Source organism: Jaculus jaculus, chromosome X (genome assembly GCF_020740685.1).
Source record: "Jaculus jaculus isolate mJacJac1 chromosome X, mJacJac1.mat.Y.cur, whole genome shotgun sequence".
NCBI lineage: Eukaryota > Metazoa > Chordata > Mammalia > Rodentia > Dipodidae > Jaculus > Jaculus jaculus.
In genome coordinates, this window is record NC_059125.1 from 3114070 (window position 1) to 3126584 (window position 12515).

At 41.4% G+C, this 12515-nt stretch overlaps 1 protein-coding gene across 6 annotated transcripts in view; it reads left to right on the forward strand.

Moving 5' to 3' along the window:
• Nucleotides 1-12515, forward strand: part of Sh3kbp1 (SH3 domain containing kinase binding protein 1) — a 446513-nt gene that overhangs the window by 341881 nt on the left and 92117 nt on the right. For all 6 annotated transcript variants that reach the window (XM_045140550.1, XM_045140551.1, XM_045140548.1 and 3 more), the window contains one exon: nucleotides 10551-10658. In XM_045140550.1, the coding sequence (XP_044996485.1) occupies nucleotides 10551-10658 (108 nt within the window). The remainder of the gene's footprint in view (nucleotides 1-10550; nucleotides 10659-12515) is intronic.

Here is a 12515-nt window from a genome sequence, read left to right on the forward strand (position 1 = left end):
GAAGGATCTCTTTTTGCTTTTTGGCCAGATGCTATATTAGCCATCAACAGGACAAGATTCCACTAGACCAAGCAGAAAATTAGGACTGTGAGTGCCTCTCCCAAAGATCACCAGTGATGAGAGGTGCTGAACACCTCTAGAATTCAGTCAAGAACCCAGATTAAACCAGACACAGGAATAGTGGTCTCCTAGGCCCATTATAACAAAGCCACCTAAGCTGAGCTTTGATAAGTCAAGCTGATCTGCAAATAGCATCCCCACTGTAACAAAGCTGTTCTCTTGCAAGGAAGGTAACAAAATCCATTTTCTCAGCCATGAGGCTATGAAGTTATTGAGAGTATAATCCCAAAAGACTACATCTAGAAAGCAGCAGACATGGTTTGGGTAACTTATAAAAGATATGGCGGCATTGCTGAGTAGTTTTCAGGCATCAGTATGCACTGATGTGTTTACTGATTTTTTGTTTGTTTACCACTCAGTTATACAATATATAAAGTAAAAACAGACTTTGTAAATTATTACCCAGTAAGAAGCCAGGAATTTTTACAAGTGGACAAGCTTCAAAGTATCACAAAAGAATGAATGACTGCTTAAATCTTGGTATATGTTGACATTTGCAATGTGGCATTTTGGTTAGGACTGTATCCCTGGGTTTACCCCATGAACTATGGTCTGTAGGCACTCTGACACAGAGAAAGGACACAGTTCTCTTTTCTTCCTGTTACCCCATAAGCCATGTTGTGGATGAGCCTGCTTCAGTAAGTGACTTGCAGGGATGTTGGAAATTCTGAGTAGCTGTCCCAGCCATATAGCAGAAGTGTTTATCTTGGGGAGGTGGTAACAAGCAGAAGCAGAGCAGAGTGAGTTGCTCCTGGGCTTTGGCTTCCTTAGAGCTTTTGCTCAACAACCCAGTCCCAAGCTCCATGCAGAAGGCACTCATTAACACATATTCAATAGCACATTCCTTACTGTTAGTGGATGCTGAGGGTGTAAGCCCCCCCCCCCTTTGAGACACTCTGAGGTTCACTTAATAGCTACATGGATATTGTTCACTAGCCATATTCTCCTCAAATGATATTTCTCAGTCATGAGAGAAGGTCACAAAAACAGCAATAGGAAATTTATAGGAAATCAGTGCTAGGGAATATGGAGACTGCTGATCACCAGAAGTGACTGAGTAGAGTAGGTTTCTCTTTCATTTGGTGAACTCATTTTCAAGGTGGTGAACTCATTTTTGTCTTTGTATGTGGGGAGTTGACATACATGATCCTAACCTGTTTGTTCCCCTTGGAACTCAAAGAAAACATGTATAACTTTTGAGAAACTATAACATAACTGTTTAGTGTACTTTGAAGGTATTTAAAATTTATCATTATTATTATTATTTTATTTTATTTTTTATTTATTTGACAGAGAGAAAGAGGGAGGTAGAGAGAGAGAATAGGCATGCCTGGGCCTCTAGCCACCGCAAATGAACTCCAGATACATGTACCACCTTGTGAATCTGACTAATGTGGGTCCTGGAGAATTGAACCTCAGTCCTTTGGCAGTTGGTTCCCCACCATGGCTGTATTCCACTATTGCACTTGTGTGGGCATCACGACAGGTTATTTGTTGCTAAGTAGGTTAGACCATGAGTTGCTTGGACAGATATTGGTAATTTTCCCCCAGTCGCCCATGTAGCACCTTCTGGCACTAGACACGCTGTCTGGGGACTGACTCTCTCCTGGCTTCCAGCCATGCTGTTCCATTTTACATGTCAGCTGCATATGGTGTCTTTAGCAATAGGGTCTCTAACTACAGATCGATAATAAATTTAATACTTCTGGCTAGGTAAGCCTGATTATATAGGCAAAGCTTGCTTTATAGAGCTCCTCTATGCCTTCCTCTTCCTTGTGCAACTTGACCTTACTTCTGCTGCCTGAAAATTGAGAGTTATGTAGAATAATAGTCTGAAGGAAATTTGGGCCATCTACCTGTTCTTCCATTTAGGCAGAATCAGTATGTGCCATCCTGCTGAGTATTCAGTGGCTATAGAAGTGGGAAAATAGATCCTTACTTTCAAGGAGCTGATCCATTTTGAGAACAGTTTTGAGGACTCAATGAATGGACCACACAGCATCAGCACTGAAATGATCTGGGAAACTCTTAGAAATGCTAAATCTCTGACTTGCCCCTTCCCCCAATACTGAATCTGACTTAATGTTTTTCAAATCCTCAGATGAGTAGGATGATTCTTACCCTGTACATTAGAATGACCTGGGGGCTTTTACAAAGCACTGATTTCTTGCACCCCTTCCCCCAAATTATGATTTAGTTGATGTGAGGCTGGCCTAGGCATTGGGTTGCTAAAGATACCACTGGTTTTGGTCATAGAGTGCAGAGAAGTCAAGCTGAAACTGAACCTGAACCTTTTCCCCTGCTATGTAGCTGTGACAATGTCATAAGGTGCTATACAGGCTACTGGGGTGGGGGGGGAGTTATCAATAGTCTTACTCAGCAGTGTAGTGTGCAAACTACACAACTAACTAGCCAGGCAAGGTGTGCTCACTGCTGCAATAGTGGCATGACTGTTAAGAGAATAAACAATTGTTCTCTGTTTAGATTTGAAGCCTACTCCACAGGAGAGAATTCATGTCTGGTATTAAAAACTCTGTCAAAGCCTGTGGCTAGGAAGGTCATAGGCCAAAGCAGGGAAGCTACTATTGCTATCTAGCTAAATGAATCACAGACCCATGAAATTGTCTTGTGAATATTTATGTTTCTGCCTATAGAGCAGTGCCACTCTCAGCTTTGGTCACAGACGCTTCCTTTTGTGGTTGGTGTTGACTGCTGGAGAGACTCCTGAATTGTCTGAGCGCCAGAACTAAGTGATTGCCGAGTGCCCAGTGCTAGATGAGACATCTATAATCAGTCTTACCAAGGCTCAGGGAACATGATGAACAAGGGGGTGGGACACATGCAAGAGCCAGAGGATGGGAAGGAGTGCTTTGGAGGACTGTGACGTAGCCATTACATTCATGAGCTCACCGAGGCTATGGTTACCTGCATCATATTGGGCCTATAAAAATCCCATCATGGATGCTAGTAGAGGATTCCATCACTCCCTGAGGAGTTTCTGGCAGTTAAGGGTTGCTAAGGGGAAGAGAAACATTTTCTTCTTCGGTGCTGATGCCCTAGCCACTAGTAAGTTCCATGTGCTCTGGTAAATCACACCCCACCTGTTCTCATGCAAGCAACTCGAATTCAACAGTGGGGTGGATGTACACAAACACACAGACATCGAGGGAGAAAAAGGAGTTGGGGAGAAAAGGTGTTTCAGGGGACAGAAAGTAGAGGGAAATGGGAAATGGTTAGGGTCAGAATACATTGCATACATGTATAAAATTTGTCAGTACATTAAAAAGAAATTCCAGGATGATTCTCAGTGTGCAGCCAGATTTGGGGGAGCCACTTGTAATATATCATTGTATACTCCAGACAAAATAGCCCAAGATGAGATCATGGCTCATTTTTTTTTTCAGCCCATTTATAAGCCAGGTGGCTTATTTGTCTTTTGTCAAGATTATAAATGACTAGCCTAGAGACAGATATGCCAGGACTTACTGATGACTCCTGCTCAGATGGCCCTCACTATGACAACAGGTTGTGTGTCTGAGAGTCCCTGGCGTGATAGCTGTGTGGAGTGATGAAGCACTTAAGCCAGGTTCCCTGGGACCATGCTGGCAGGTTGAATGAACTGGGCACAGCTTCCTCCTTTAGACACACCCTGAGGCCTTGGCTTACCTCCCATTAGCTCCCCTCTAAGACTGTGAGCTCCTGCCAGGGACTAGAGTTGACTCACCCCCAGCAGAAGGGAGTAGGGATGACTCATCATTGCCCAGAATGGTGCTAAATCATGTGACAAATGTATGAGAGCTTAATTAAGAAGCATGCCTGGGGCGGAGGCTCGGTGAGTAAAGTGTTTGCTGTACAAGTATGGGGAGGTAAATTCAGATCCCAAGCACCTATATAAAAACCAGATGTATTTGTAATCCCAGCACTGAGAGGCAGAGACAAGAGACTCCCTGGGCCATGATGTCTAGCTAGTTTTAACTAAAGGAATGAGCTCCTAGTTCAATGAGAGTCTGTGTCTCCAAAAATAAGGTGGAGAATAATTAGGGAAAACACATGACATTGACCTCTGGCTTCCACATACATGCACTTACGTGCATACACACACACATGAACCCAAACATATAACACATACACATCCCCACACACATGTACATGCAAAAAAGAAAAAAAATAGTATTTCTTGTCACATTGTCCTTTAGGATTATGGGCCACTTCATAATAATCCTAATCATGATGATAACAGCCAACAGCGCATGATTTACAAAAAAGATTCACATATAGTAAGACAGATCCAAGTGTTAGCCTTAGTACCACATGACTCATGTTGGCTCTCTTCTTGCTCTGTCTGGTTCCACTTAAACATGTCATGTGAAAGAAATAATGGCTCTTTTTTGTTACAGTGAGTTCTCTCTTTTTTGTGATATGCTAGTAATAAACCTGAGGTGGTTCAGAGCAAAGAGTCTGGACTGTAGCATACCCAAGGCTCTGTTCATTCATTCCTCACCCATTTGCATTTCATGAGCAAGAATATCCTACTTTACTGTGATATCTGCCTGGCCATGAACCATAGAAAAGCCATTTGGGCCATTTTGAGGGTTTGATCATAAAAGAGTGAAGAGTCTGTGCTAGAAATATAATTTCTTGCCATACATTGGCAAGGCTTCAAGATCTCCTTCCCTCATCTTTTGCGTCAGTGGAGCATATTTCTAAACCTCATTTTTTCCAGAAGCTTTCATCTAGATGGTCCTCTTTAATTCACTCCTACCCTCTGATTCCTTCAAAAGCAATCTCCTTACCTGCCTATGTCCCTTTTCTCTCTCTTTTTAAAATTTTTATTGATTGATTGATTGATTGACAGGAGGGAGAGGATATGGGTGTGCCATATGCATTTGCCATTCTGTACATCAGGCTTTACATGAGTACTGGGGAATCAAACTCTGGTTGCTAGGCTTTGCAGGTAAGTGTGTTAACCACTGAGCAATTTCTCCAACCTGTACCCTTTGTCTCTTTATTACAGTTAAAATCCACTAGAATGACTATCATCTCATTCTTGGTATGTAGTCTTGGTCTAATTAATACTGGCTTGGGCTTGAAAGTAACTTACAATATTTTGCCCACATTACCTCTTTACTCAGTGGTCCTGCCTTCACTTGACTTCACTCCACCTTGGTGACACTCTAGCCTTACAAGTCATTAACCACCATTCTTCCATTCTCCTTCTGTCACTCATGGGTACTGTGGTGGTTTGAATGGAAATGGTATTTGTGATTAAGCCTCCTCTTTAGTCTTCAGCAGGTGGAGCCCTGCTGGAGAAGGTGTGTCACTGAGGTCTGATCTTGAGTGCAACCCTCAGGCGTGTGTTCAGAGTCAGCTCTTGCTTGATGGTGCCAGCTGTTTTCTCTCTGCTGTGGATATACAATAAAGTGAACCAGCTTCTGCTATGAAGCTTCTCCTGGAAATTATAAGCCTGAAATAAGCCTTTTCCTCCCACAAGCTGCTTCTGGCCTGGTGTTTTTCCCAGCAACAAGAGAGTAACTGCAACAGCTACCATCTTTCCTCATGCCTCACATACCTGTGCAGTAAACTTTGGTTGGCGGACTTTCCTCTACGCTCCAACTCTTGGATATTCTCTTCTATTACTAGAACTTCCCACTCTCTGCATCCCTTCCTTAATACTCAGTGATCCTGTCCTTGACTTTCCATTGCCTTTCTCTCTTTCCAGGCTACCTGGCTTCTCTTGGTCCTACTTGTTTTTAATCCAGCCAAACACTCCTTCTAATATTTCTTTACTGTTTAGATTCACTGTGCCTGCCTCTCCCACGATCCTCTGAGTTTGGAAGCCCCGTGAGGACCCATGATGTTTTTTTGTTTGTTTTTTTTTAATTCCTCTCTCATCCTGCACATTTGAGTTCCTCAAGAAATAAATTGAATTTGCTGCTATTTTACACTTCTGGAAGTACAGTCCTCATACAAATAATTCTTTTCACCACTGCTATCAAAAGCTTGCTTCTCTTGCCTAGTGTGTTAAAGACGACTTATTTTCACTTCTCATTTTGCTGTCAAAATTATTCCTGTTTCTCTTAAATTAGCTTCATTGCTGGGGGAAAAATGCTTCAGTTTTCTGTAAATCTCTGTTCTACTCCAGGCATCCAGAGCGAGCCTGTCCTCTGTTCTGTAGCAAGCATCCTCCCTCCTTGGCTTCTTGGTATTCTCAGCCACACTGAGTTTTCCTTTGTGACTCTGCTTCTCTCATCCATGGGCCTGTGTTTATTCTTATAGCCATCAGAACAATTAGACAGATTGTGTGCATCCTTTGTACTTTCCCTCTCTTGCTTTGAATTACGTGATAGTCAGTACTGACAGTGTTTTCCTTAAGGAGCAGAGTATAGATGAACCATTCAAGCCTGCCACTGCCAATGGGGGCTATGATAAATATGAGGTCATTATGCTACTTTCCTCTGTAGGCATGCATGGCTTCTCAAGTGATTCTGAATAGACTCTTGCTTATTAAAATCTTCCTTATTGTTTTTCTCACACATGAAGAAAATGGCTTGGAGGTTTCATGTGCATAAGGCTAAGGTAAAAATGGTCTTGCACCATTTAGAAAGTTGGAAAGAAATGTAACACCAAACAATATTTGCATGCCTTTTGTGGGTATGGTTTTATATGAGATGATCCTAAAGGAATGTAGAGGAAAGTCCAGTACTCACATCAGCAAACCCTTTGCAGATGCTAAGATTTAAAATTATTTAAAAATCTGTTAGTGGCTCCCCATTCTTTCCATACTTGGATGCTTACTATTGGTTAGTTGATTAACTGTTAACCTAAAAGGACCCTGTACAGTGTTGAGTGTCTGCCTTTCACATATACCTTTAAACTCCCAGTGGGGTACATACCATGAAATTGCATGTTTAATGTTAGGTAGCTACAGAGCTTCAATGTGCTTTGCATTTAATAGATGTTTGCTCAATTGAATACATAAAGTGTGAATTAGCACAGTACAAATGTTAGAATATAAAGTATTCATCATACCTGATTTTCTGATTTCTTTTTTATTTTTATTTATTTATTTTTTTTGTGGTGGGATCTCACTCTAGCATAGGCTGACCTGGTATTTACTGTACAATCTCAGACTGGCCTTGAACTTAGAGCGAGCCTCCTATCTCAGCCTCCCAGTGCTGGGATTAAAGGTGTGTACCACCACACCCAGCCATGCCTGCTTTTCTAAAGGTGAATTTCATGATCAGTTTTGAAGAAACTGCAGAAAGAGAAGAGGGAAAAAATATGGAAGGAATCTCCTTGGAAGCAGAACCTTCTAGATTGAAAGGCTTTTGGTTTTTCAAGGTAGGGTCTCACTCTAGCTCAGGCCGACCTGGAATTCACAATGTAGTCTCAGGGTGGCCTCAAATTCACAGCGATCCTCCTACCTCTGCCTCCCCAGTGCTAAAGGCGTGCACCACCACACCCAGCTGAAAGGCTTAATTTCTAAGAAGTAGAGGTAAAAAAAATATTTACCCCCTATTTCCTTGTAAGTTTTTCTGGTATCATGGATGACATAACAACTTCTGAAATCACTGTCATGCCCCCACCACCCTTGTTACGTAATCCCTTCTTGGTTCCTTAGTGAGTGATATGACAAGGGGCAGGTCCATAATATTTACTTGGATGCATTGCCATTTTTATAGAAAGATAAGAAATATTTCTTGTTGGAAGTCTTTTTGAGGCTTTGATTCGTCCTGGTTAAATCTGAACTTGTTCCACGTGTGTTTGTTTTGACTATCGGTTGGAACTAGATTTGACATTCTGTAATGGAAGACTAAGGTCCAAAATCTGCATTGACTTTTAAATGGTTTTGTCACAGATACCAAGGGAAGGTGATGATCTTGTCCTTCTCACCTGCAATGGGCCTTATGCTAGCTTATGGAGAATTCTCACAGGTTGAGGGAGAAAGAATCCATCTTGCCCTCTAGTGATCCAAATCATGGTCTGTAGGAAATTATAGATCTCAGAGTTAAAGTGTTCATTAAGCCACAGATATTAACCATATGGTGTATTTTACAAAGGGTTGGGAACATAATGATGAAAGAATCAGATGGGTAACTTACCTTGTTATAGTGTCTGATCTACCTAGACACAGGTGTACTACAAAAACCATGAGTATCTTGGATCCTTACAACTGGTGCTTGAGCCTTCCTGGGAACCTTCATGGCCTCTTTCCCACCTTATCAGTGTTATAGAGGATGACAGTGCTTCTCCATAGGCCATAAGCATGATCTTCTCTCTTCTTTCTTTCTTTTAAAATATGTATGCATTTGTGTGTATATACATGCATGCACACACATGCACATATATATGTACATACACACACAGACACACCAGACTATTCTGCCACCACAAGTGAACACCTATCTAGCTTTACATGGGTGGCTGGGGAATTGGTCCCAGGCAGTAGGCTTTGCAAGCAAGTGCCTTTAATCCCTGAGCCTTCACCTTTTCTTTTGTCTTTTTTTTTTCTTGTTTTTTTTTTTTTTTTTTTTTTGAGGTAGGGTCTCACTCTAGCTCAGGCTGACCTGGAATTCACTATGTAGTCTCAGGGTGGCCTCAAGCTCACAGCAATCCTCCTACCTCTGCCTCACAAGTGCTAGGATTAAAGGCGTGCACCACCATGCCCAGCTTTCATCTGTCTTTCTTGATCACCTTCTTGCTTTGGATATAACTTTTTTGAGACAGGAACTGATGTGTCCCAAGCTAGCCTTAGACTCATTATGCCAAGGACGACTTTGAACTTCTCACCCTCCTGCCTCTACCTTCCAAGTACTGGGATTGCAAGTATGGTTCCACCACATTCAATTTATGTAATGCTGAAGGTGGAATGCAGGGTTTCATGAGTGTTAGGTAAGCACCTTATCATCTAAGCTCCATCCACAACCCCATGGTTATAACTTTTAAAGCCCTGTTTGTCAGGGCTCTTTTGGGTTTCAGGCTTAAGTTATAGATCATAAGTACAAGATTTTGTTATAACTCAAGGATTCCACTCTTGACAGTGATGTGTGTGCTATATGTATACTAGAAAGGATGGAGGGAGCTTACAGTTTGTCAGGTGGGTCAAAGGTGTGGAATTGTACTCTGAAGACCCAGAGGCACTGGACTTACAACAGTTGAAAAGGAGAGTAAAGTAGGAGTGGTACTGTGGTCTGAGGCTGAATGCTTAGGATGGAAGCTTGAAAAGATGAGGCTGTTAACAATCCCTCTCACTGTCTTCTCCATAGTCTCTGGTTTAGTTCTTGGCACTGAGTAGGTACTTAAAAAGCACTGAGTGGGACCTGGAAAGGATTATACTAAGTGAGGTAACCCAGGCCCAGAAAGCCAAGAGCCACATGTTCTCTCTCATATGTGGATCCTAGCTACAGATGATTGGGCTTCTGTGTGAGAAGGAAAATACTTGATGGCAGAGGCCAGTAAGTTAAAAAGGAGACATAAAGGGAAGAGAAAGGAAGGGAAGAGGATACTTAATAGGTTGATATTGTATATATGTAAGTACAATGATTGTAATGGGAGGTAATAAGATGGAGAATGAAATTTCAAGGGGGAAAGTGTGGGGGTGGGGAGGGAGGGAATTACCATGGGATATGTTTTTATAATCATGGAAAATGTTAATAAAAAATTTTAAAAAAAAGCACTGAGTGGATGGATGGATGGAAAGAAGGATAAACAGAATAGAAATTGTTCAAAGGGAAGCAGACTTGATCTGAAAGAATGACTAGGTTTTTCTATTTAGCAAAGCAAACAGGCAGTAAGTTCAGCAGAGTGGAGGAAGAGCTTCTCATGGCGACAACTGTGCCCTGTTGACAACAAAAGGAGAAGGTGAAGGAGAGCCATGCATTAATGAGTTTGAGTAAAGTGTGATTTTTTTTTTTCTTATGCTTGCCTGGCTGTTGCAAAGTTTGGCCAACTTTGTGACAAGCTAGTCAAAGAGAACATTTGCACATGTGATGTTTTCTAAACCATCTTAACAGTTAATGAAATGCTATTATTTCAATAAAAAGGAAATGAAGAAAATATATATCCTCTCATCTTTAAGGAAATTTTTACAAAGGAAGACTTTATTGATTCAGGACATCTAAAAGCAACAGAGGGCTCTGAGTCGAAGTGGATAGCTTTTGTTCTCCCCTCTGACTTTGGAATCTGTGCTGGTTTATTAACTCTTGTCACATAAAAAGTGAGTGGTCAGGAAGAAAGTGACTCTTAGACTGGGCATGTAGCTCAGTGATAGAGCATTGCCTATTATGTGCAGGGTCCTGGGTTCATCCCCAGCACCACAAAAAGTGCAAAAAAAAAAAAAAAAAGCAAAGGGCTTCCTGTTTTCATAACGAGTGCCAGACCTCTCTGAATGAGAACTTGGCCCATTTCTCACTCTCTTCTCTCATTTCTAGGACTGCATTGATGTAGGCTGGTGGGAAGGAGAGCTCAATGGCAGACGAGGAGTGTTCCCTGATAATTTCGTGAAGCTGCTTCCACCGGACTTTGACAAAGAAGGGAATGTAAGTCTGCCTGGCATTGATCTCTGCATCTTATATGTTGTCAGAATTGTGACTTCTGTGATGGTATTTGGAATGGAGGTCAGGGAATTTTGGTATAATACTTAAGAGCACTGGCATTTGAATGTTTTATAGGCTTGGGTTCTGAACCATAGGGTGTCTATATCCTATGACAAACCCATTATAGAAGTCATCTGCCAGCCAAGGACAATGGTCCGTATTCCCAGGTGTCATGTATAAACACAATAATGTATGTAGGCCATCTGAGTGCACAGGTCAACCGTGAGAACCCCAGGTTCTCCATTTGATATATGAGCAACTTGTGTTCAGTGCAGCATGGTTCTTAGGGGTGTTGAAGTAGCTCACATGGGGAAAGGTGCTGAAAATCACATTGTGAGACTAAGGATGCACAGCAAAGCTTGGTAAGCTGCCTAGACTGTATATGCACATATACATATATGTGTTCATATGTGTATGTTCATGCCTCTCCTCTATGCTGTCTTTTTGTGATGATATCCTTGTTGAGGCAAGGCAGTCTGTTTTTGTTTACCTCATTCCTTGTGTACTGCTTTTTTGCCAATAATGTAACAAGAAAAGGGTTTAAAAAAAAAAAACCTGGGCCTGGTGTGGTGGCACACACCTTTAATCCCAGCATTTGGAAGGCAGAGGTAGGCAGATCACTGTGAGTTCAAGGCCACCCTGAGACTACATAGTGAATTCCAGGTCAGCGTGGCCTAGAGTGAGACCCTACATCGAAAATGAAACAATAAATAAATAATTAAAAATAAACCTGGAAGTACTTTATAATATAAGGAAGCAGTTGTTTAGTCATATCCAACTTATTTTTTTTTACCTCAGGGCGTTTGCTCAGGATTTCACATGATTTCTGCCCAACTTTCCTAGTCTCTTTATGCCCAAGGGTGATTCTGTTCCTGGGCCAGGCTAAACTCAACTTTGACACATCACTATTCTAGTAAAGCTGACATACGGGAACGTAGCTACAATGCTAGCAGATTAATTGCAAAGGATGCTAAACTACCACTTAATGGTTCATACACTATTTAGATAAGTGTGTGTATTTGTTTAAGAAGCTAGTGTCATTTGAGTATCTTGAACAAGGGTCCAGGTGATATTGATGCTACTTATCCATGAATCACACTTTGAGTATCAGATTTTATAGAACCAGGATTCAGATCCCAAGAGAGAATAATAGGTGTAGGAGAGAACATTGTTTCCTTAAATATTGCAAGAAAGCAAGCTATTAAAAAGTCTGAATTAAAAAATATTAAAGGGCTGAAGAGATGGCTTAGCAGATAAGGCATTTGCTTGCAAAGCCGAAGAACCCAGGTTTGATTCCCCAGGACCCATGTAAGCCAGATGCATAGGGTGCCTGCATCTGGAGTTCGTTTGCATGGCTACAGGCCCTGGCATGCCCATTCTCTGTCGTCTGTCTGTCTCTCTCTCTCTCTTTCTCTGTTTTTCCTTGCAAATAAATAAAGAAGTAAAATAAAAAGTCTGACAATGTGTCCTTGAACTTTAAGCCCATCTAATGATCTATGGGAAATTACCTTGGCAAATTCAAGTTAACCATTCCAGTTGTTATAATTACTTTTGCTGCACTCCAACACCAACTGTAAAAGTAATATTAGAAGACTAGCTCCAGTTCTTTTTGCTGCAGCTGATCAGATCAACCCAGTTATCTTGATGTCTTGGTTAGTTTCCTTCTGAATTCTAATGTAGCTAAGAACTTGGATGAATATCCATTAAAATGGTACCTAGCCATGTGTAAAATATATTTGTAGAGACATCTAAACACACAGTAGCATAGTCTTCATGCTATTTGTCTTTTTTTTTCTTTCT